The 25,993-nt window shown below is 39.3% G+C and overlaps 1 protein-coding gene across 1 annotated transcript in view; it reads left to right on the plus strand.

The window, feature by feature from the left end:
- The first annotated feature begins 1,259 nt into the window (after positions 1 to 1,259).
- col2a1b (collagen, type II, alpha 1b) overlaps positions 1,260 to 25,993 on the plus strand; it is a 44,074-nt gene continuing 19,340 nt past the window's right edge. The window contains exons 1-25 of the mRNA XM_054617147.1: positions 1,260 to 1,350; positions 4,775 to 4,981; positions 6,471 to 6,487; positions 7,034 to 7,066; positions 7,978 to 8,010; positions 8,234 to 8,287; positions 9,556 to 9,657; positions 10,414 to 10,491; positions 12,594 to 12,638; positions 13,833 to 13,886; positions 15,178 to 15,231; positions 16,195 to 16,248; positions 17,359 to 17,412; positions 17,505 to 17,558; positions 17,687 to 17,731; positions 17,859 to 17,912; positions 18,217 to 18,261; positions 18,459 to 18,512; positions 21,461 to 21,559; positions 21,851 to 21,895; positions 22,972 to 23,070; positions 23,227 to 23,280; positions 23,567 to 23,674; positions 24,128 to 24,181; positions 25,764 to 25,862. Coding sequence (XP_054473122.1) covers positions 1,260 to 1,350; positions 4,775 to 4,981; positions 6,471 to 6,487; positions 7,034 to 7,066; positions 7,978 to 8,010; positions 8,234 to 8,287; positions 9,556 to 9,657; positions 10,414 to 10,491; positions 12,594 to 12,638; positions 13,833 to 13,886; positions 15,178 to 15,231; positions 16,195 to 16,248; positions 17,359 to 17,412; positions 17,505 to 17,558; positions 17,687 to 17,731; positions 17,859 to 17,912; positions 18,217 to 18,261; positions 18,459 to 18,512; positions 21,461 to 21,559; positions 21,851 to 21,895; positions 22,972 to 23,070; positions 23,227 to 23,280; positions 23,567 to 23,674; positions 24,128 to 24,181; positions 25,764 to 25,862 — 1,686 coding nt within the window. The remainder of the gene's footprint in view (positions 1,351 to 4,774; positions 4,982 to 6,470; positions 6,488 to 7,033; positions 7,067 to 7,977; positions 8,011 to 8,233; positions 8,288 to 9,555; positions 9,658 to 10,413; positions 10,492 to 12,593; positions 12,639 to 13,832; positions 13,887 to 15,177; positions 15,232 to 16,194; positions 16,249 to 17,358; positions 17,413 to 17,504; positions 17,559 to 17,686; positions 17,732 to 17,858; positions 17,913 to 18,216; positions 18,262 to 18,458; positions 18,513 to 21,460; positions 21,560 to 21,850; positions 21,896 to 22,971; positions 23,071 to 23,226; positions 23,281 to 23,566; positions 23,675 to 24,127; positions 24,182 to 25,763; positions 25,863 to 25,993) is intronic.

Here is a 25,993-nt window from a genome sequence, read left to right on the forward strand (position 1 = left end):
ACTCCAGCTGGCATACATTCTCATCTCACAATGTTAGTATAATATAGATATAAAAAATACAGTATTTACACTCAAGCGATTAAAAGAAAAAGTTGCAGATTAAATTTCTTTTGATCGATTAGATGACTCGCTGCAGCTCTGGACTCCATCGTGGAGGATGTCATGAACTCTTGTGGATCATGGTTCAATATAAGAGAATAAGCAAGTAGAGAGAGTATGAAGTCTAATTGAGAGGCTGATGCAGGATGGGTTTTACTGGAAGGTGGTTTGACCATGTGTAAATAAATGTATTTTAACTTACAGTAACTGTAAGGCAACTATCATAACTTCATGAATCATTAAGTCTGTAGTAACCACATGAACAAATAAACCCTCAATGTCTATTTGTGATGTGCAGTGCAGCTTTAACACACATTTTGCATTATTAGTATTCAGCAAACCATGCATTATTTGTAAATTACACTATTTAAACATAATTTGATATGATATAATCTCTCTTATCTTGTTCATTGAATCTGCCCCACATACTCATTTTAACTTTATAGGGACTGTTTGATATTGAATGGCTTATCATAGTGACGTTATGCTCATTATTGTATTTTATTGAATTTCCATATGCTAAGTACATCTGACCACCTAGAAGTAACCTTGTCGAATATGACACTTTCTTAGTATTTATATGGCCAACCCACAGCATTTATCAAAATATAATCTTTGCATAAACCTACATTGCAAAATTAAAAAAAAAAAAAAAAAAAAAAGCTCCTTCAATTAGCGTGACGAAGTGATTCTGACATCGCTATGCTTTCGATGAACAAGGAGGGGGAGAATGGCACCACAGTTACTGGGGGGAAAAGTTTCACTTTTTTTTTTTGGGTTTTGGGTTAGCAGCACGTGGAGAAAGGAGTGGTCTGGGACTGGCATAATTGAACCTGGGAGACAGAATGGGAGGGAAACGGGGCTCAGATTTCAGCCCGACGGGGGGTAAGGGGCCGGGCTGATATTTGGGAATATACGAAGATTCATTGAAGGCAACGGGGACATAAAACTACAGCGTCTGGCCCCAAGCGGTCGGTGCTGAATTTCTGCTGCAGGTCCGGGTCCTGCCGCTGGATTCCCTTCATTATATTTTTGGGAACTGTGAATGTCGAATGGTTCGGTTTTGTAAGGACACAAACACTAAATACTAAAGAGAAGCCTCCGATATTTTGGCATTTTCCTTTTCTCCCTCGCGGGGCCTGCATGTCTAATATTTAGACATGTTCAGCTTTATGGATTCCAGGACTGTACTGCTACTTGTAGCAACCCAAGTTTGTCTATTAGCCGTTGTAAGATGTCAAGATGAAGACCGTAAGTGCTCCTTTTATTTCTTTCCAAGAGCTATAGTGAAGAAAAGCTAAAGTTGTCATAATGTGTCATTTCTTTTGCAACAGGTTTATCATCTTTAAGCGCAACACCTGCGCTTTTAATAGTTGAGTGCTTGTTTTGGTGCTTTGGTGTGATTTGGTTTTTGCCTCGCACCTTTTACGCACAGAAGTTCATGATTGTTTGGATACTCTGTTGCATGCAAAGTTATATGATTGATGAAAGTTGTGGACCTTCTCTCTCCCAAGTGTGCTGATCTTACTGTTCCTGCAGGTTGCCATACAACTCAGTATATCAGAGTTGGGGACGTGCGTAAAAGTTATGCAATGGATGGAGAGATGTGGCACGTTTACGCATAATAACGCCACAGAGCAGGAGACGTTAGTTTTCCTGCTTCTGTGGAGTTATTTTGTATTTATGCTTATTCGTTGTTACAGTAGTTATTCATTATTGTTGAAGTTTACACTCTGGAAAGCGAAGATCATAAAGATTCAGATTTAAGTCCCCTATGGTGGAGCCCAACGACTTACCCTGCCTCCCCCTTCTTTCTCAGGCTAAGCTGCCAGACACCTGTGGGTGCTTTAGGGGCCTTGACAGACTCTCGTTTTAGCTGCAGATTCACTTAATGTGGATGGTGAGAGGGGGAGGGGATGGGCAAAAAAGTGAAAGGTGGTCAGGCTCAAGGGCCTTTGATGAAAACTGTTCACATTCCATTGCTGTCAGAGGGCATCCAGGCGAAACCTGGCTTGTTGGGGCAGAAAGGTGGACTAATAACCAAAAGTTCCCTAAAAAGGTTTTTTTTAAAGTGATTACTTTAATATTTTCTCAATTAACAATCTAAAAGCCCTTATATAATTCATCATACCTGCAGAGTTTCTACCGTTTCTGCAGTTTTTTTAGTAAAGAAATTGAAATGGGATAATTCCTCATCACCATTGATTTTAGTTTCCTCAAGGGACATTAGAGCGTAAAGGTACGCCAGCAGATTGGAGCCAGAAATAATGTTCCATATGATTTCAGGATTTCCATCTGCACAAAAGATTACCAATAAACTATGACAGTCAGCCCAGGGAGAAACAGAGCCAAGGTGCCAGAGATAGGTGATTGGAGGAATATGAGGGACTTTCAAAGCAATGCAAAGGTGTATTTTCCAAGAAGAAAAAAAGGGGAAAATACCTGAAGCAATTGCAAGTCTCAGGTTGCCCTTCTAGAGGTATAGTGCCAGGATCTAATGCCAATCTTTCCTCAGCGTCAACTGGAGGCAGAAAGGTATCTAAAGTGGTAAAGAGGTCTGATTGTGACCTCAGCTCAGCAGGCTAAATGGCCCAAGTCACTCAGAGGGGACAGGGGTTCTTTAATCATCAGTGTTGTGGCGTCTGACTGAGTGCTCATGGAGGCGAGGAGCCCATGAAGTTAATCAGCTGAGAGTAGAAGAGATCAAGGGGCCTGAAAGTTATTAAATTCAGTGAAAACAGAGATGTCTCTACTGTCCTAGGAGTACACCTGGGTTCACTTTACTATTTTCATTGTTAATTTTACTCGCCTGGAAAACAGTATGGCTGCCAACATATGGGAGAGGAGACTTGCAACTTATCCTCAGTGAGGAAAAGTCAGCTTTCTCTCAGCTCTGCAGTATACAGAGGAGCCCTTGTCCCAGAATACCAGGAGAATCTTTCATATTTGAGAGCCAATGAAAGGACAGGTGCATTCTTTTTGACAGTGCATCAAGGCCTGTAAAAGTAAATGTCAAACCTGCAAGGTATGTGCATGAAAGATGGCCATTTTCTTTCTCTCTCTGGCATGTTTGAATTGGCATCTGACACAGCTATGGCTTCCAGATGGGGTTTAAAGTGTGCCCTGTGTTTATACAAGGCAATAGGTTGTGAATTGCCCACTCTGTCCCTTTCCAGAAAGACCTCATTCATTGCTGCTAAGGTCCATCAGGTTACCTAGTCTTAAGCAGTGCTCAAAGGTAAATATAGCTACTGTACTTGCTCCTTCTCCACTCACACTCTGAAATCCTGAGGCTTTTTTTCTTTTGGTGGGTCGACCACTTTCACCCCTCGGTGCAGGTTCAGTGGCTCCAATCAGAGCATTTCTTTGAGCAACTGTTTGGCCTTCTGTTGACTTTTTATGAAACTGTCAGACTGGAAAATGAACAGGGATATGGCTAATTACTGAGTTCATTCTAACGTTTTCTTGAGTGGTGGCATTTAGCGCAAGTACAGTACCTGTATTGAAACATGGCCAGCCTCCATCACATTCAGCTGTGTTCTCTTTGCCAAGCTGTGGTCTGATAAATACAAACATGTTTCATTTACTGAATGCATAGTCTGTTTAGGGAGTCTCCCGCGATGTAATCTAGCCCCTATATTTAACTTGTGAAGGAATTCAGGCACACGGTCTCCAGCTCCTGTGAAGTTATTAGAGGTTTCCTGCAGGTTTTACTCAGCTGGGATTCTGTGATGATACACTGCCACCTAGTGGCTGTTTGAGAGGTTGCTTGTGTGTTAATTCAATAACTTGTCTCAGTGTTGTTTATTGATAAATGGAATGGTGGAACTTCTTTAATATGGCTTGTAGAATGTTTTTTTTTTAGCCTTTTATTAAATAGTTGTAGTGTGTAGTTGGTTGGCAGACAGAAAATGTGGAGGGAAGAGAGGGGGTGACTAAGGGTGTAACAGCTGGATTTGAACCAGGGAAGTTGCAGTTTATGCCGATAAGAGGAGCAAGTCAGTTTAGTCAGCAAATATTTTGAATCACGATTCATTGTTTTATTCATTTATAAGCAAAAGTGGCAAACATTTGCTGATTCAATCCTCTCAAATGTGACGATTTGATGCTTATAAACTGAATATCATTGGGTTTTGGACTTTTATACAACTTAAATAGATCATATTGAGCTGTGAGATATATGAAGGGTATTTGTTACTATATACTCTGACAATTATTGACAAAATGTTTAATTGTAGAAATTGTGTTGATAAGAAATCTACATTTGTAAAGTTACTCATTAATAGGTTTGTCATACATGCTTAAAGGTAGATAATCAGAGATCAAGTCCCACTGAATAAGACATTGAATCTTAACCAGCTCAAAGAAATATCAAATTAATTTCTTATTAAGAAGAATATGTTTTTGGGATTCTTTTTTCATCAGGTTTAAGTTTACCAACATGTTCATACTTTAAGCTACCTGTACATGCACTGCATATGTGTTTAACACCTAAACAAAACATTATTTATCTTACTCCATATCTTATAAACATTTCATGACTAACAGTAAATATGATGTTTTTGTTAATGAGTTACACATTGCAGTGACTGCGTTTCATAACTGATGTATAATCTCCTTTTTCCTCCCACCTGCCTGGCCCTCTGTGTGTCCCTCCCTATGACCTCACACACAGAGGAGGATGTTAGCTGTATACAGGATGGACAGAGCTATAGCGACAAGGATGTGTGGAAACCAGAGCCTTGTCGCATCTGTGTGTGTGACACTGGAACCGTCCTGTGTGATGAAATTGTCTGCGAGGAGCTAAAAGACTGCCCCAAACCTGAAATCCCATTCGGAGAGTGTTGCCCCATCTGCCCAGCTGACCAGTCTCCACCCATTGGTCGTAATTTATTTATCACACACCTCTCATAAATAAATTACTCTACGAGATCATGTTGTTTATTCTGGGGAGAAAATGACACATTGGTGATTTGGTATTAAATCAAAGGTTGGCCATTAACTTTTAATCTCTTAATGGATTAAATCAGAACAATACTACATGTCAACCTTTGATTTGAATACGGTTTTCTATCCCCAAAGCAAACAAATGATGAAAGACAACAGTGACACATCTGACCAGATTTCAGTGAAATGCTACCTCAACTTAATTTTTCCATAGCCGGCTCACCTTGGCCCCATCTTGTTTGAATACTCTTTCCTTCTCTGAGTATCATGAAAACATGTGGGAGTCATTAAGGAAATACCTCAGTCGAGCAGAGGCGGCCTCACATTTCTACTCTATATCCTCTCTGAGGATTTTTGCAGATCTGATGGCAAGAAAAACTGTGACACTCTGCTGAGACTTTTTGAAGGAGCTATTCACCACATTTAGAACAGTCTTTTTCCACCAATAAACAAGGTCAGCTTTGGAAGTTGAAACAGAGTCAGTTGGGGAGCATACCTGAAATCAGACGTGTCACTGTTTGCAATGCATGCTTGGTGATTAAAATGCTTTATAAAATACTTATCTTTCATTAAAGGCAAAATTAAGTGCTTAGTAAGAACTATGTAACATGTACAGCATCATTTTAAGTGAAAACCCACATTAAAATAAGGCTGGCTATTGAACCTCAAAACCTTTTTTATGACAATCAAAACATTGTCAAATGGTATTAGACATCTGTCAGATTCATAATCTTGTTAACTTATTTTATGTCTTGATAGTCCTTGATTTACATCTATATTTTGACGATTTTTGTCTATTTTATGGTGGCAAATGTCTTACACAGTTACACAAATTAACTTTTTAGAAGTTGAATGAAAATTAGGTTTTGTATAAAAGCCTTTTTTTTTCTCAAAGGTATCAAAAAATCATACTGTTTTGGTATCAGTAGTTAAACGAAGTTAGCGTACTAGCATCTATTATTAAAAAAATATTCTCAACGATACCCAGCCCTACACTAAAGAATATACAAACTCATTATTTATCAATATTGCCACTAAAAATGCTTATTTGAATGCTTCGAAATATGAATAACAAAACTCCAGCGATGGCCTACATCAGATTTAATTATCTGAAATTGGCTTTTTCAAGTATTTTGCTTCCTACCATTCGCTTTTACCTGCAGCTGTTTTGCTTCTGCTTTCGAGCTCTTAAGATGGTGATTCAACCAACACTTTTTCAATCCTGATGGGCTCTTCGGGTGCCACAAATGTGATTTGGTGGTGGTCGTTACGTATTGTGGTTTAATTTAAGAAAGTACAGTTGGCTATCAGCGGGTGTAAACTTTCTGGGTTTTGTTCGACCTTCATGGATTGTTTGTGTGTAAACTATTCGCTAACTGTGATCTGTTTTTTTTACCCCTCTGACCCACTTTACCACATAACAGGAGCACCTGGAGCCAAGGTGAGACCCTGTAGGATATTAAGATGTTGTGTGTGTGTGTGTGTGTGTGTGTGTGTGTGTGTGTGTGTGTGTGTGTGTGTGTGATATGTGTGTGTGCTGTGTGTGTGTGTGTGTGTGTGTGTGTGTGTGTGTGTGTGTGTGTGTGTGTGTGTGTGTGTGTGTGTGTGTGTGTGTGTAGTGTGTGTGTGTGTGTGTGCAAAAGTAAGCTCTCCAGCACCTGCAATTAAATCTGTATCTATCCTAGACTCACATCAGTGCTGCAGGACTTCCCTGTAGTTTATGGATTTAGATGAGACTTTGATGTGAAGGAGCTTTGCCAGATGGATAATAGTTATTTCCTCCTTGACACTGTGCCATATTTATGTGTCTAAAGATACTCTAGAGGACACTTTGCTGTTGACCATTTATTTCAAAATTTCTGGTGTGCTTTTCAAATTTTACAAAATATGTGTGAGAAAAGTTGGATAACTGTAAAGTGATGCTTGAAAATATTTTTGAGATTCAAATCTTAATTACTGTTTTTATGCTTTATCTTTTCAACATCAGGGTCAGAAAGGTGAACCCGGAGACATTACCGATGTAAGTTGACAACACACAGCACTATAAAATACAACTCACTATTCTTTTCTCTGAATTGTTTTGAAGTTTCATGCTACTTCTGTTGGGCAGTTTAATCTATACCAGTTCATCATATTTCATAAACTAATGATATACTCTGTGTGTAAAATCTGAATCTGCAAAGTAATTAGTTCTGAAAGCTGTATGTATTATGAATGGAAAGTACAACATTTTGAGCTACAATATAGTGGAGTAGAAGAATCAACTTGTATGAAATGGAAATACTCAGATAAAGTACCTCAAACTTGTACTGAAGTACTTTACTTGAGTAAATGTACTTAGTTTCATTCCATCACCGTTGGTAGCTATTATCTCTGGCAGTGGATTTGTTAACAAATAGTTGTCAGTAATGAGAGAAATTCTATAATAATTTTGTATGAATGCCACCAGCCTCAAAAGAAAGAAGGTTGAGTCAAAGAGAGGAGGCAGGTCTGTTCGCCCACTCGTCAGGAAGACAGCCAAGCACAATAAGGCCTCCATACAATCCTCCATAAAGATCCCCAAAGGCCAGCAGGGAAAAAGAGTAAACTCCCTGCTGCTGCTGCAGCGCTGCACCTGGAAATGCTTAACCACAAGTTCATGGCAGGAAATAGGAGGCATTGTTTATTGTATGTTTCTTATAATGCTTTGCCCAAAGAGATTAGCAATTAACAAGCCTACTCTGCTGGAAGAAAGATAATGTTTCCCCTCCGTGTGGAAAGAGATCTAAACCTCACGCGTGCAAATACATCTGGTGAATGTAAGCTTTAGAGACGGGCCTAATTTAGTAATCAGTGTTTGCACTGCAACAGGCCTTCAAATGCAACAATTAAATGACATGAAGGTTTTTCTGACACATTCCTTTCTCTTTTTTTTATCCTTTGCTCGACCAGGTTGTAGGACCAAGAGGACCAGGTGGCCCAATGGTATGCATCAATTTCTGCATTCATGCATTTTACCTTTGAAAGCTTTCACAATTTGTACAGATAATTTAAAAAAGACAGAGACTGCAGTCAAAGTACCCAGGTGCAATGACAGGAAATCTGATCTGACATAACAGTAGCAGCGTTCACAGCTGTCTCTGCGGCTCACATGTACAGGAAATAACACCTGAAGTGACCGGCTACTAAACTGTCTTCTGTTCACCAGGGCCCACCAGGAGAGCAAGGAAACCGTGGATCAAGAGGAGACAAGGGAGAGAAGGTCAGTTTGAAAAACAATCAATCCCGCATCTTGTAATTTCCACACCAAAAGGTAGACCCGCAAGCTGCTCTTTTAAGAAGTACAGTATGTCCTATTGAGTCTGGTAGCTTTAGGTCTTTAGTGGGTGAGGAGGGTGGATGTGGTATCTGCTGCAGCTTGCAGGTTTTTCAGAATGGCCGCCTTTCATTGAGCAGCTCAGTCCTACTAGTCATGTGTCGTTTCCATTAGGCTGAGTGGTCTACTGACGCCTGGGTTGTTTAACAAATGTGGGACTGTCGGAGACTCATAATGTAAATCTCTGCTTCTCTCTGAGGCCTCAAGTCAGTCAGTGTGGGAAATCAACAGGCTTTGATCATTGCATTAATGTAACAACACTTGGATGTGATAACGGCTGAAGGCGAGGAGTTTATGTCTTGTAATCATCTTGTTTATGCAGATTTAAGCACAAAGTGAGTTGAGTTCTGGCCAGCAGAGGTGAAGCAGCCTTTTAGGTGTTCAGCACATTCTTTGCTCAGGATCCCCTTGCAGGGTAATTTGTCAAAACATGCACAGAGGTATGCCAGGTAGTCTGATAAATCAGCAGCATGCTTTATATTTAACCTCAGTATCTTGTGATTATTACTTTAATTATCTGGCTTGGTTCAGTTAAAAAAAAGAAAAATCCTTGTTTGCCACAAGCCGGTGAGGTGTAGTTGAGTTTTCTCCTGCAGACCGTCAGTGCCGTTTGGAGAAGGTTCAACTGAGCATTAAGCTTCTGTCAGCAGTTTATAACAAATGCTTTCGAGTGGTGTGTTATCTGCCAGCAACTGTGTAATGATTAATCCTGAGTACTACTCATTTCAAATATTGGCACAAAGGCCTGAAATGAATCAATGGTGACTTGTTACGATCATTATTTAACCCTTTCCTGTATTCATGTATGCTTAAAAGGTTTATAGTATTTAACTTGGTGTGTTTAAAGTAAAGAAAAATAATAAGATTACAACTATATACAGATTCTACCTCCTGTTTCTAATGGGATCTATGATACAAACTAAATATATTTTGGCTGGACAAAGCAAGACATTTGAATATGTCAACTTGGACTTCAGGAATTTTTTGTTTTGTTTTGTTTGCTTTTCTACTTATTCGTTCACATTTTATGAACCACATGTTTTATAGATTAGATTTATTCTTAAGAGCTTGCATCGTTAAGTCATCTCACAAATCACAAATAAGCATCAGATTGATCTTTTGGTATTTATTTTAATATTATCTATCTATTTCAGGGAAACCCTGGTCCCCGCGGCAGAGATGGTGAGCCTGGCACCCCCGGAAACCCCGGCCCCCCCGGACCTCCAGGACCTAATGGACCCCCTGGCCTTGGTGGAGTGAGTATCCCATGACAAATAGGGCTGGGTTTAGCATTCACTGCAGACATGGGAGCTGACAGGTTGAACACTGATGCAAGGCCAAGAATGGGTTCACTTTGACTGGGTGGAATAAGCAGCAGAGAATGGTGGTATGGTGCAGCAAGGAAAGAATCCAAGAGCACAAAAGATGTGGGAAACTGCTGGCGTTGGGAGGAGGCAGAATGACAACGGTGAGTAGATGCAGAGAGAGAGAATAGATCGAATGCCACTCATTCTTTGTAGGAGAAAAGGAGGGAGGAGGAAGGGCAGGAGGCAGTATGGTAGACTTGGGTAAGGGAGGGGAAGGAGCTTTTTGGGGGGAAACAAGGAGACTCTTTGTGAAGGAGAGAGAGATGAATACCGTTCACATGCCCTCTGTCTCTCCTCTGTCTGCATCAGGATTCACATAATAAGCTCTGCTGCTCACAATCTATTAAAAGCTGATCCCCTCTCTTGCCAAAATGACACAGAATCCTCCAGACTCTGCAAATAAGTGACACATCACATTTGGCTTCCAAGATAGACACTTTAATTTGCATCATAGACACTGAAACCAAACTTTTAGATAAAGCTGATGCAATCTGAAGTATTTCTCCTCATTCATTTTTTATTGGCCTTCCATATATTCCAACCAGATGCTTTACCCTGCAGCCAGTGTGACCTTAAAAGCTCAACTTCACTGAGATGTCATGAATGCATATTAAAGAAACTTGTCTTCTCTTTTGCCTTTTCCAGAACTTTGCTGCTCAGATGGCTGGCGGTTTTGACGAGAAAGCTGGCGGCGCACAGATGGGTGTGATGCAAGGACCAATGGTGAGCGATCGATGATGAGACCAGCAGCCGCTGTTTGTTTTTTTTACAGTTGGCTGCTTATGCATCTGCCTGGATGCTACAAGCGTTGAGGAAAACATATTAGACAGACCTGAAGAACCCCATTAAAGATCTGTGCTGGCAAGCATGTTTGAAAGAAACTCGTGCACTTCTACCTTTCTGGAGGAGCATAAACCACTTCCTCACATGAACCAGAGTGTCTTCATATGGGTTATCAAATATAAGAAAACTACTAAATGGACGTCATCATCATCATCATCATCATCATCATCATCATCATCATCATCATCATCATCTTCTCCTGGAAAAGAAGATACCCACGTTGGATTTAAAATCATCAAGGATGAGAGGAAGACGAAAAATCCCGGCGATTTGTAGCATCGCCTCAGTTTTTTCCCATCCTTTGTTTATGGTTCAGCCCCACAGTGTTGGAGACAAGAAACCCATAACGTTCTGGGTCCTGGTGGAAAATAAACGCCTGACATGGAGTACAGAGGAGTCATTTTATACACTGAGGACACAGCCATTGATCATCATTATATTTCAAGCCCATGAAAAACCGCTGCTGCAGGGGTACGGCATGGCAGCTTGCCTGAGATGGAGCTAGGAACACACTGGGAGCTATTTTGGTTTTTAAAGAGCCTCAGAGCAGCTGGGCAGAGTCTCAGACCAGCAGAGGTTTGAGAAGCTAAAATCGGGGGTGGGCTTGGGGGCGGCAATCAGATCCCAACAGCTCGCAGCAGTCTGTGTGGCTTCACTCCTACTGACTGGCCTTCTCCTTCCACACGTCTGTCTGAGCGCTCGCCACAATACTGGGTCCTTTTGAAGAGAGCCATCATTTACTTTGGCGTTCACCGGCCTGCTGGGAGGAGCAGTGAAAGAACAGACTGGACTAATGTTAAATCACAAGTCAGGCTTATATAACCTCTTATACACCTACTAGTATGACCTACATACCAAACACTCAAACAACACACCTACTGAAATGTTTGCGCACACACACATAAGCGTGCATGTCTCTCAAACAAACCTTCTAAAGTTTCTAAAAGATATAGAGCCCCATTGATAAGTCTCTACCCGCTGGTTAGAGGCTTCCCACACCCACAAAGTGGCCACTTTCATTTATTTCTGAGGACCACTGTGCCGCCCTGGGACATTTCCTTTGGCTGCCATCCCTGATTTGTTAAGTACAAACCATGATGCTAAAATGTGGGTTTAATAAAAGCAAGCCTACTGAAAGGAATATGTTTTCATCCAAGAGGAAAAACTGTCACAATTAATCTGAATCAAGCCGTTTCTTCACTGAGGAATTTTGTGAAGCTTTATTGACACAAACTCCTACAGTCCAATCGTTCCTTGAACAGCTGATTTTCTTTGTGCGTGTGTGAGACAGAAAGGCAGACAGAGAGAAAAAAGCTATGGATATCTGGCTCATCACCTCAACAGAATGTGATTTTTCACTCTTGTTGGGCAGCGATGCATGAAGTTTAAGTAGAAATTATTTTGGCATGTGACTCCAGCCAGAAGCTCTCCCAGAGCAGATTAGGTTCAGTCAGAGAGAAGTTAGTTGAAGAGATCTCATCACCTGTATTAATGCCTGAAATCTAACATTTACACATGAAACATTTCAGCAACATTTCAATTTGATTGATGATTCAATGTCAAAGTGTTAGAAGTCATATAGAGTTCAAACCCTCCTGCCGATCACTACCACTGGTGACCTTTGAACTACGCAATGGGTGGGAAAAAGAGCTAAGAGAAGAAGGAAGTGGCGTTGACAGTAAAAAGAAAGAGATGGAGAGAGAAAGTTCAAAATGCAGCTGAGGAATTTCTAACGATTTATGGATTTGACAGGTAGACCCGTTGAGTTTTGTGTAGCCTCAGGGCAAAGCAGGTGATATTGTTTTTATAGCTTCTGACAGAATTCAAGTCAACAAAAACTCAGAATTGCAACTGAAAATAAATAATAATTGTGCACTAGTGTTTTATGTCTTTGTGTAGTTAAACCGTGTCTATTTCTGAAGGATGTGATTATATGTTTCTTAGCCTGATGTTGTGTCGCTTGTCTCTTTTCTCTCCCTCAGGGCCCTATGGGTCCCAGAGGACCACCTGGCCCCAGCGGATCACCTGTAAGTACCTCCTGTAACCCCGCCAGACAACACACGAGCCGCATGCACCTGCAGACTAGATCCTGTGTAAAACCACAGACAGGCCAGGCTGAATCTCATAATAGTAATGTGCTTGTTGCCGTGTTCAAACGCCACATTGTCTACTTCCCCTTGTGTGTATTCAATAACAATAATGACCCCAAAATGACCAGTCACTCTGCACACTCCAACAAGGCAAGCCTACCACAGGCTGTTAGAGATAAATGTTTACACACAGCCATGTGCACACGGAGAATACTTAAGTCTCACAGCTGCAGACTGGGGGGCTTTTTCCTCTGCTACAGCACAGGCATCCTGTCAAACACCTGAAAATGTTAATTTCACAGAGCCTAGTGGGCTTACACCTCACCTTTTTCTGCTCTTGCCCACAACCAAAATCTACCTGTAGCCCTTTGAGCCGTCCCAGCCTCCTGAGTAAAGCTATTAGGTTGTAGGCGATGTCATCTGACATGCCTCAACTTGATGGTTTAATCACCCTGAGCTCACATTTGAAGAGACAGATTTTCTCCTTGTACATCTTTGACTGCTTTTAGACTTTCTCAAAAGAGATGACGTGACATTTGAAGGGGAAGTAGTGTAATTTAAAGAAGCTGCAGTTTGACAATGTAGACTAACAGGCACAGAGAGATAGAGTGTACAGTACTATAAAGAAATAGGTTTTGCTAATTGTTGATGTATTCTTACTCTGTACTGCAGCAGGTGCAGATGTTATCAATATTGTTGAATGTATTTGTATTGCAATTCAACTAACTTTTCATTTAAAACTGTAAATTAAGACATGCAATAAAATCAAACAAAAAATTAAACAGATTTACCACATAACCAATATGTAATATTTTTGGGAATAATTGATCATCAATTGATTGCTCGGCCTATAAAAACTTGTGTGATACACAAATTGCCCGACAAACAGTACAAAAGATTTATTTTAGTATTTATTTTTTCAATTGACTATTACAGACAATGAATAAAACCAGCAGAAAATCTCTTTGGGAAGCGTGAACGAATAATAACCAATAATAATAATATATATTATACCAATAATAACTGATAAATAGATTTAGCACATTCACAGTAACTGTTTTTTTCCTCTCAGACACTGCATATAAAGTTTCACTCTCATCAAACAGCCTCTCTCTTCTTTCTACATCCCAGGGCCCACAAGGTTTCCAAGGCAACCCAGGAGAGGCTGGAGAGCCTGGACAGTCTGTAAGTACCAGTCCTTTCAGTCCTCACTACATGGCTTATTATAAATACTTGTTCTATAAAGCTTATGATCCTTCTCTCTGTTTCTATCTTCGTCTTTTCTTTTCTTCTTCATGTGGAAACTTCAGTTGCTGCTACCTCACTACAGCTAAATTACATTTCCATAAAGTCTCCAAACACGTTCTAACCTTTCATTGCTCACCACTTACTTCTATATCCTCCTCTATTTGACCGGCCGGCTCCTTCAATTTCAACATTTACAACCTTCTTAGGTCAACGCCTGCAATGCTCATTTCTCAAACCTAAATCTGTGTGAAGCCTGAGCTGGTCCCTCTGCTGTTGTACTCTCTTCTTTGTGCAGTTTTCCCATGATTCTCTCTTTCTATCCCCATCTTCTCACTGACAGCTTTGAGTGTTTTTTGCACCTCTTCCGCCCTTTTAAGATAATGCCATACCATTCAAATAACTCCTCTAAGACAGACCAATCGTCTTTTATTTAGTTTTCATTTTCTGTTCTTACAAGTCCTACTTCTAGTTTTCTCCCTCCTTGCTGCCCCAGCTCTTCCCTTAATCTCCCCAAACTAAGCTTCCCGAAATCTTTCTGTCCTCCCTCCCCTGTCCGTCCCCGTCTCCTCAGTAAGTAGACAATAAAGGCAAAGTCTCCCCACTGCTGTGTTAATCTGCTCCTGTGGAGTTCAGATATGCAGCCTCTGTATTATGATCATTATGTGTGATTAAAATCAAGCTTCCTTTCAGAAAATAACTTGACAGTTGTAGACGGGTCACACACAGGTGTTTGTGAAGACCAGAGATCACTTGAGCTTTTGAAATCACAAGAGCAGAAAATTAGCAACACAATGTTTTGAATTAGCTGAATCTGATTGGTATAATAAACTCCTTTATACAGTCAAAGGTCAGTTTATTATATAAAATTAGCACTTTTTTTTTTTGCTTAGTCAAAGACACAAAGATCAGAGAGAGAAAAATAGTAAAAGGACCAATAGACATATCAACACACATTAAGTGAGAAACATCTTGTGAAAAACAAGATAATATCATTTTGATTAGTGTCAGACAAAACTGCCACAGCTGTTTCTGATTAATAATAGTAAACTCATTATTAATGGCAGCTTGTGTCCATGGGTGTGACTCAGGGATGTTTGTAAAGTGAGAGAGAGCAGGAGTCGTCACCATGCTAAGAATTATGAGTCTGAACTATGTGATGTTGCCCTCTGTTGGTTCTTATGAATGGGGACTTGTGTCTCACCTATGCTTGTTTTCTCTTTACATATAGGGCCCCATGGGTCCCCGTGGCCCCTCTGGACCTTCTGGAAAACCCGGAGATGATGTAAGTGTGTCCGTCACAATTTTATAAAACTGTAAATATATTACCAACAAGCAGGAACTCTGACAAGGCTGAAAAGACTGTGAAGCTTAGTAAGTGGTTATCCTCATATCATGTGCTGTGGGTGTATTCTGTAAAATATAAATAACTCTGCTGAATGTCCTCCAAATTTGACCTAAAAGACAGAGAAATAAATGCTCTTGTGGCCTTTACTGACTCCCCCTACAGAAATACTGTGTTATGTTTATCATACTGTAGGTGAATTAGTATTCATTTCTCATTCCTGATCTTTTGACACATAATATTTATATGAAAACACATTTGTATTTGTTTGTTTTAAGGATACTGTCATAGAGAACAAAGAACAGTGTCTCCATTATCAAATGATGTTATCGGTCTCTTTAAGCTCTTCATGTAGTATTTTTACAACAAAATTATTTGATTTTACTGCTTTTGTACCTGAATGTTATTTTCAGCATCTTCTGCTTTACCACCATAGAAAATGCAGGACTAAAATATGTGCAAAAGTATTTTTCATTGTACTGTCTATATTGTTTAAATCAAAAATGAACAGTCCATGGACTTTGCAATTCTGGGTTAAACTATCACAGCAACTATGACATAACCATCGATGCCATACATTTAGGCCTTCAGGACATAGAAACAATGGACATTTTTTATTGGAGCTTACATTTATCTTTGTATTTGTTCAACATCTAATTGACATCTTGCTTAATTACCTGACCCGGGATCACAGACATCAAACTGTAATTCCTACTTTTAGCCACATGATGGCAGCAGACATGACATGTCACATTGCGTCCACTAGGAGCGCTCACTCTCACCATCACATCAACTACATTAAATATACTGTACCATATTTTATTTTCAAAAGGAGCACTTGCATGAAATTTATGAATTCACATTTTTTTTAATAAAATGTTTTCCTCTCTGTTTGTGTTTTAGGGTGAGGCTGGCAAGGCTGGCAAATCAGGTGACCGTGGACCTAGTGGACCTCAGGTGAGATTTCTCCGCACGTTGATTCATACTGACTGCTTTAACACTGAGCATTTTGGTAAAGAGGAGTACCGCTTACTGAAAGGTTTTATTGTTTTTCTCTCTGGTGATCTACAGCCAGCCTGATTTTTTAGGGAAAATGCATTGCCTTTATCTGAACATTTATTTATACTCTAATGGACTTCACATATAGCTAGTGTGACGCTGTTACTTCAGAATAACATGTTCAACTCAAACTGACTATGTACTTTTTCTTATATTCAATTTACATTGATTAAATCAAAATAACTGACAGTAATGCTGGATAAGTGTGTAGACAGAGCGTTTCTAGATTGTGATTAGAGAGTTCATATCTGTAAATTACTTTAATGGTAATAACGTTATGAGTTACAAATGGAGTCATTTATCATCTCAAGCAAGGAATTTAGAGCATTTTTTTCTATTTGGTCTGAAGATCCCATGTCGCCAATATTAGTTGGAGCCAAAACTGGACTTTAAAAGTACATTTCGATAGATAACCTTCTGGAAATACCTGCTTTAAAACTTCTTTAATGTGTGGGCTGAAATCTGTACTGATGTAATCTGTCCCACTGGAAATCTTGTCAGCAACATTATTTTAAACTTTGAGCTTCATCTTCACCAATGGCAGTTGCGTGGCCTGTTATTTACGCTATTTTGATTGATTTCCCCCCCTCCCTTGTTCCTCAAAGACCCGCCCTTCTCTGCCTCTGATTGGCTAGTACTTGTTGCCTTCGTCACAGAATTTGTTAAAATGAATTGCTGATGAACAGGATGGTGGGAGGTTGATGATTTAAACTAGTGGATGTGTTCTTGTATAGTGCTCTCATAAATAATAACAAGGTTCTGATTATGGGACAATTTTTAATTTTTTTATTTTGCTATGCACGTTGCCTTTATGGATGAAACAAAATAACAGAGCTGATGGAATTTCAATTTTGATGTTGTGTTATAATTAAACTTTTTTTTTGACCCTGATGTTGATATGACAAATTGATGTCAATAAAAAAAACACTCACTTCATATCATAAAGGCTGTGAACCTCTGCTCTACTGTTCGTTAATCTTCTGCATCATCTCTCCTCTTGTATCGTAGGGATCTCGTGGATTCCCAGGAACTCCTGGCCTGCCCGGCATCAAGGGACACAGAGTGAGTGTGTTGGTCGAATATTAATGATTTCAAGGACAATACGTTTTGTTTTTTTATTGTTTTCCTAACTGTCTCTCTATTCTTTCTTTTAGGGTTATCCAGGTCTTGATGGTACAAAGGGAGAGACTGGAGCTGTTGGGTCCAAGGTGAGTTTTTATTCTTTGCATGTATCTGTATGTGTTGACGGTGGTAAACAGAATTAAGTAGAAACAGTATTGAAAAATACAACATTGCCCTGCCTTCCTAACAGCCAAACATTTCTTCCTCTTTTTAGGGAGAGTCTGGTTCTTCCGGAGAGAATGGCGCTCCTGGACCTATGGTGTGTAATACTGGACTTTATAAACACATCATGTGAAAACAAAAAATGAAATATGTACAAATCCACAAGTCTCTGTTATAATAGTGAACTGATAAAAGTTATCTTCTGCTCTCCCTCACCTACACAGGGACCTCGTGGTTTGCCTGGTGAGAGAGGCCGTCCCGGACCCAGTGGAGTTGCTGTGAGTGTCGTCTTTCTATCTAAAACTTAACATCTGATTAAAACCAGATGGATTAGATTCTTTACCTTGCTTTATTAGTGTTTACTACAGAGTTAGGCAGCATTTTCTTTGTATTTAAAAGAGTTATTTTACTTGTAAATTTGCACTTGCTTATAATTGTACTGTAATTAAGAGAAGTGAAGCTCATAGTGTCAGGCCTAATCTTTTGCCCCCCTGTACCAGTTTTCTGATTTGATTCCTTTGTGTAAAAGTAATTAATAGAAAGAAGGTTTTGATGCCATATACTAATAATTGTTTATTTCAGGGAGCACGTGGAAATGATGGTTTGTCCGGTCCTGCTGGTCCCCCTGTAAGTCTCATTTTATTTCATTTTCATCACTTAATTTCATTTTCATCATGTGGTTTAAGATTTAGTAAGAAATTCACTGAATGAAATCGACACACACAACCCCTCTCTGCAGTTAGACAGCAGTCTCTACACCTCTACACCTAGATGTGTGTAGTTATTAATAGCTGAGCTGACAGACTCTCTTTCCCTCTCTGTAGGGCCCCGTCGGTCCCTCTGGAGCTCCAGGCTTCCCTGGCTCTCCTGGATCAAAGGTAAGACAAAAAAGTTACCTAAAAAGAACCCCCATTTCCTCCTCAGCTTCATCTTTGTTGTTTTAGTCTGCCAGTGAGAGCAAGTAACTGTTTCTGTCCATTTCTCTCTTTGAAAAAAAACTAACCAGCATAACCGAAATTCCCACCGCTTACTTTGGATTTTATTCTCTATAAACACAACTTTTGTGTTGCAAGTGCAAAAAGATGGGTTTTGTACATTCTGTTATTGTTAGAATATAAGACTTTTTGAATCAAAGTAATTTCTCAGAAAATAGTGGAACACAGCACAGGGAGGGTTTGTGGGGACAAGTTGAAATGCTTAAGTGAAATCTGAGACAGCTGCTCTGCATTGAAAAGTGCTTTGAGCCTCCATCTGTATGGAAAATTAGGGAGGAGGGTTTTTTTAAAGTGTTATTCTCTCTCTCTCTCACTACCTCTTACTGTCTATTTCTTCTTTTCTCTCTGCTTTGCTTCTGATTTATCCCCGCTGTATGGCAGACAGGCTCAGCTCTGCGCCCGAGGGCCCAGGGCTGCTGGTTGGCTTTCTTCAAGCACATAGATAGTTTGGGAATTCTTTTAGGAATTACAATGGGAGTATCTCTTTACAAAATCCAGGAGTTTCCCTTGAAGTAATCAAGGCAAGCTAGGCTCAAGATGTGAAAATGTGCATCTGTCTATGGATCCTGTCAATTTAAATCCATAAACATATGCTTGGCTGCAGGATAATCTGTAAACCTGTGTGTGAATGTGCGTCTTTGTCTGACTTTATAATATTCTGGGACGTGTCCCACGGTGAGGAATGTTAAAAATCTCACATTAGGTTAAGGTGCTGTAACTTCAGGAGCCTGAGAGCTCATGAAATGCAGCCTGGTTTTAGTATTTTCCTCTCTGAGTATCATAAGCAAGGCTTTGCAGTTAAAAAGGTCCCAAGACTAAAACAATAAAAAGCATGCTGGACAAAAACAACATACGGAACCTCGACTGAATAAACCGTGCTCCTGAACTGATACGAATCTAACCAAGACAACTTTTACCCAGTTGCGTTTCAGCATTGATTTATTTTATAAAAAGCCAAGGTATCGCCTCTAAAATTCAGAGAATTTTTTTCCATAAAACTGTCAGACTTCCTTTGTCCCCTTTTTCACCTTAGTTTCAGAGCCAGTAAAATATTGGCCTTGACAGCGAGCTTTAGGAAAAGAAAAAATGTATACACTACGTCACTGTTTTTCCAAAACACTGAATTATGTCACACTATTGAGTTTGCAAAGTCTACAAAGCTGCAGCAATAGCATAGGAATTTAGTTCACAAACATGCTGAAAAATCTGCAAACCACCCGTGTGTCCGAAGGTTAGTCTTATTTTTTATAAAGAACCACAATGTCTTCAAAACACTATGCACTTGGCTTTGGAAAGCACACTTTTAAGCACATTGAAAAGACAGACAATAAAAATGCTGTTCACGTAAATGCTACTAATGCATTGTAAGCAAAAAAAAAAAGGAAATGTATTGAAAGGTTTGCTTTTAGTTTTCTGAAATGAATTCTCAAAGCTAATTCACAGAATTATTATGTGAATATATTATGTACATTGTTGATATATTTGTTGTTTATGCTCTGGCCTCATCAGAACACTACTTACTTAGAGAATAGAGATGGACCTAAATCCATTAAACAGGCTAAGAGGGAAATAAATATTCACTTACACATTCAAGTACCAGGCAATTTCTTATCATGAAAAGCAGCAGATGACAATACGTATAAGTTAAAGGGTTGCAATAATACAATGCATAAACCATAGAACAGCACAATTTAGATGTACCGTAGCCCAAATAGTGTATGGAGAATAACAAAGCAAGATGTCACATTAAACACTTAGAGGAAAAAGGACACGTGTGTTTCCTGTCAAGCCACTGTTACAGAGAAATAACTATGTGAAGAAATGGGCTGTGAGCCAGACAACAGCGAGGAGGATATTAAAACAACTAAACACCAAAAGAAAAATTAGCTCAGCAACAAAAAGGAATAAATTCACTATTCATGCTTTATACTTTATATAGTTAGACGGCAGCCACGAACAGAAAATATCACCCCGAAGTATAATCTGCAGCAAAAAGGACACAAACTTTGGCTAAACAGAGCCGACACACATCCACTCATGACGTACTGTACACGTGAGTGGAAACAATAAAAATAGCAATACTTAGCCTGGTGAAGTAAAGCAGAGATCTCCATGGAGACTAAAGTAATCTGGTCAAGTTGCAGCCTCTCCAAACTGTCAACAAAGACAGAGAAACTCAATTTAAGGTAACACAGATGTTGATCGACCCCTTCCCTTAATCTACTTGAAGCGTCATTACAGGTAGATAGCAAATGGTACTTCTGGTAGTACAAGTACTTCAGAATTGTAATAAGGTACTCTGTTGTTATTTATGTCTTGTCACAGTTAAAACATTTTACCATTAAAAAGGTAGATTCTTGATCTTACTCAGAAAGCATTTTCATATTTTATGCTATTTATACTCCTCCGACTCTTCACAACTAGAGCTAGTGTTATATGTATGTTAAGAACACAATTTCAAAAATTCTATTTTTTAAATCAATAAATCTTATTGGATGCGTTCCTCTTTCACATTTCACAAAATTATACAGGGGTGATTGTCAATTTTTGTTCTGTTTTCTAACCTAAATTTGACACACAAAATGTTTTCGAGCAAATTTTGTCAGGGTTGTGTTTATGTTCCTTAACATCCTTCCTTCCTTCTATTCATGTTTTGAGACCATTTTTTTTATTATTATTATTTTTTTTTTTCAAGTTTCTAATTTGCATCTTGTTTTCTGTGGGATTTATTTGATCAGATTGCCAATTATTAAATGTACTTAAACTTCCAAAGATCTTTGCTAACATATTAATTCAATGACTTCTCTTCTTTCCTCTCTTTTGCTCACCAGGGAGAAGCTGGTCCTACTGGTGCTCGTGGTCCTGAGGGTGCTCAGGGACCCCGTGGAGAGTCTGGGACTCCCGGATCATCCGGACCATCTGGTGCTTCTGTAAGTAATACTATAAACAAGAATGTGAAAGGTTAAAACATAGTATATTTACTATAGCAAAGCATTGCTGAAAAGGAAAAAACCTGTTTCATGATGTATTTTGAGGCTGTAACTGCTATATTTTGTTTGTTTGCAAGCAATGGATAGCCTGTAGATCTGAGCTGTAGAAAGGATATTAAGACATGATATTTTAACATTATCAGACTAATCACTCCCAGAACCAAGAATCAGGGCCAGTTATGATTGGGCTATTGCATTGCATTCATATGCTTTATCTCCTTAAATCTACAGGGAAACCCTGGTACTGATGGTATCCCTGGATCCAAAGGATCAGCTGTAAGTATAAATCTGTTGACTTGTTTCAAACTGACTACAATTTACTGGGCATTTTCATATTTAACTCTTAAGAGCTGGTGATGTTTTCTCTTACAATCTATTTTAGAACAGATCCAAATGCACAAGTTGTATATCTGACACATACTTTGCTTTTTTAAAAACAGAAGGCAAGGACTGCATCATCATCACTTATTATGGTCACATCGAATGCTATTCTCCCGCTTGTAAAAGAAAAAACTAAGACTATTAGTTTTATATTTTCATGCATTTTTCAACAAAAATCTATATTTTTGCAAGTGCCATAACTCCATTTCCCTGGTAACACGTGAGGGTATGCTAATCTTAAAGGTCAGTAACATTGCGTAGAATACATGCTGACAAACGTCCCAGCCGAAGTTTAAAAGCGAATTGGACCGCTAGATGATCACATGTTTGTAGCCAGCGCATTGATTTAGAACGGTGAACAGACATTTTCACTGAAACTACTTGTGCATCAGAACTTAATGGTCGCACTGCAGCTGCCAGACTCGAGTATTCATCCCCGACCTGAAACGTATACTTTTTTCCCCGTTAATATGTGCACATAAACACCTGAACCTGAACCAACCCTTATCCCGCCTAATCTCTACGCCCAACCACCATGGGGGGTGCCGTCATTTTAACAGGAAGCCTGGAAACTCCATTTAAGGGGGAACAACCTACTTTATGTTATGTTATTTTGGTTATAAAAAAAAATCTGAGGCGTTTTAACAATATTTGCTTCATGAACAGCACAAATTCCCTTTGAGATTCGTTAAACATCATGAAAACTTTATATAAGACTTTTCACTGCGTAACTTCATGAGTTTGAGTTTAACATCGCATGTGTCACTGATGCTTTTATTGTGCAGAATTTATACCAGATCACAAACATTGGTCCAGTGTCTTCTTATTTACCCCGAGCAAAGGAGAATTTACTATGAACGTTACACTAAGCCTTCATGTTATTCACTTCCAGTAAAATCAGTGGTCATTTATTGTAGACTACACCCATTCAGATGGATGGTTGACTACATGTCATGTCTCTTCCTCTGTAGGGTGCTCCTGGTATTGCTGGTGCTCCTGGTTTCCCTGGACCTCGTGGACCTCCCGGGCCTCAGGGAGCAACTGGACCTCTTGGGCCCAAAGGAACATCTGTATGTACTCAATGAACCATTCACTAACCTTTTAACTTTTATACACCAAATAATAACATGGCACAGAAAAAATATGGCAACCTGCAGCTTTCTCTCTCTTTATCGTTATTTTTTCTCTCTGCTTATCTATCTGTCTGTCTATCCATTCTTGTTTAGGGAGACCCAGGTATCCCAGGCTTCAAGGGAGAGGCTGGACCCAAAGGAGAATTTGTGAGTTTTGTCTTCGAAATCCAAACATTGATGTCTACTGTAGCACAGAATCTAGCCAAATAATAAGTGTGGATGATAAACTTTTAAAATCAAGTATTTGAAACAAGCAGATTATAGGTACTTCTAATGAGATTATCTCAATGGATTTATAGTACTTCTGTCTGAGGGTTTCTCTGAGAAATACAAAACATCATAAACAAAAAGTTTATAATTAAAATATGTTTCTTCACATTAAGTCTTCCTTTCTGCCTTTAATAACATGGTCTGTTGCGGATGTGATTTTCAGGGACCCGTTGGTATGCAGGGAGCTCTTGGCCCACAAGGAGAAGAAGGCAAGAGAGGACCCAGAGGTGAGGCTGGTGCTGCTGGACCACTTGGACCTCCTGGAGAGAGAGTGAGTACCATCTAACTGGTTGAAAACAAGTTATTTTTATAGCTTAAGTCAAAATATGCTGCTTGGCAACACTCAATCGATAAGAGAATGACAAGCTGCCTCCTGTGTAGATTTGTAGATCAAAGGTTGTCAATTAGTTACAGATCTCTTAGTATACACACATTATGGCTCCATTTGAGAAAGTTTTGTACCGTAAAAATTAATATGTGAAAGTTTCACTGATGAATTGCGTAGGTGTGTATGTCGCATATTAAGACATAACAATGGTGGGAGTGAAACTGTTTCTGCATTTTTAATGAGGATAAGGTCAATAAAATAAAATTTAGATAAAATGAAACCTTGTTTTTTTGGCCACCATCTAGGAACCTGTTTAGGGACCACAATGAGATTCAGTGACTAAGATATTGTTTTTCTAATTATAACCCTGACTATTGTTTTGTGTTTTCTGTCTAGGGAGCCCCCGGTAACCGTGGTTTCCCTGGTCAAGACGGTCTGGCTGGTCCCAAGGTGAGCATCACCACAATTACACTCATTCCTGAGATATCGCATTATGATTGCTGGTGGAACAGAGAGTCTGAAAGAGGAAATGAACCTGGATGCATTAAGAGGAAACAGACCTGGCAGAGGATGTTGATGCAATAGTCACAGGTTTAAATCTGTGAAATTGACAGTTAACAAACTCAATCTGGTTCATATTGCATTTGGAAATTTCTGTTGACATGCCTTTGTCCAATATTTTCATTGATTTTTCCTTTTTTTTGACAACTGTGGTGAGAAAATAACATTTATGAATCACCTGAATCACAATATTGACCCTTACTGTAGCAATCACACTACATAAAAATCCCATCACCTTGAACTACAATTAAATTTCACCCAGTAACCTTCAAAAACAACCATGGAGAAGATTAGGCTCTCTCTATTCTAGTCCTGTAGATGACTGTAGTGTCATCACAACTTAGAAATAAGTCCTAGATTGTTAGCCTTTGCAGAATTTAAGAATTGACATTATTCTGCTGCAGCACTTTTTAAGAGAGCAGAGCGTCAGCACTCTTTGGGCTTCAAACTGGCTTGTAAACATTCCTGTAGGTTCTCCCTCTTCCCAGAAAATTGATCCACTTCCACACAATTTAAGACTGTATGGGTGGTGAACCTCTGCAGAATGGGGTCAGTTGCTGTTGATCCTAGCAGTTGAAATAGTGTGCAGAAAAGACATTTCTTTCATACAAGCATACGAGCTATCTAGAGATTTGTTTTTTACAGATTTCTTTTTGATTATAAAAGAATGATCTATACAAAATTGTAATGTATCTTTTTCATGAATGAGAGACAGCAGTTGATATTTCATACATGGTATTTCACCCATGTATTGTTAAAAAAGCAATCCCCCAATAGGTTAAGAAAAATGGCTTTCAGGTGTGTAATGCACTTCCATAATTTTTGCAAAAAAATCTTTACTGTTTTAGTGACTTATATGACCCCTGGACGATAATCCTTCACCACATTAACTCCTAAATCAAACAAAACGGCACAAAGTGTTGATATTGTGTTCGATGAAGTTCACAATAAGAGAAGTGCCTCTCCAAGGTTCATACTGAACTGAGATCGGCGCCCATTTTAACCTGTTAGGGAAGTACATGATAAATGTTACTTTCAGTGAAGAGTGAAACTCATCAGAGCTCGTTTTTTCTTCAGTACATCTGAAGCTCACATACAGGCAGCAGTGATATATATATATATATATATATATATATATATATAACTCCCCCTTTGGCCACCAGATGGCAGCATAGCTCTGAACCCCATCATGCATTGGTGACCTACATGACCCAAATTGCCAAAGACAGCATCTCATTTAACATTATCTTTCCCACACAGTTTCATTTATACCAAAATGGATCTGTAAGAGTTTAATCTTCTCATCTCCAGCAGGTCAATGAAACTTCTTCACACTTTTAAAGGGAAAACTTATTTCCTCTGGGCTTTGAAAGTTTAAGTGATTGACTGAGTGACCAACTCCTGTTTTATTCTCTCTCTCTCTCTCTCTCTCTCTCTCTCTCTCTCTCTCTCTCTCTCTCTCCGAACACAGGGAGCCCCTGGTGAGCGTGGACCCTCTGGTGCCAGTGGTCCCAAGGGTGCCAACGGTGACCCCGGCCGTCCTGGAGAGTCTGGTCTGCCCGGTGCCAGAGTGAGCACTTCCCTTATTCATAGTACCACAGATACAGATGTTGATGATCTGCAGAAATTTGTTTTAAAACATACAGAAATAAGAAAAATAATCTGTACACTACATTCAATGTCTGATATCATATACATTCT

The sequence above is a fragment of the Anoplopoma fimbria genome, chromosome 17 (genome assembly GCF_027596085.1).
Source record: "Anoplopoma fimbria isolate UVic2021 breed Golden Eagle Sablefish chromosome 17, Afim_UVic_2022, whole genome shotgun sequence".
Classification (NCBI taxonomy): domain Eukaryota; kingdom Metazoa; phylum Chordata; class Actinopteri; order Perciformes; family Anoplopomatidae; genus Anoplopoma; species Anoplopoma fimbria.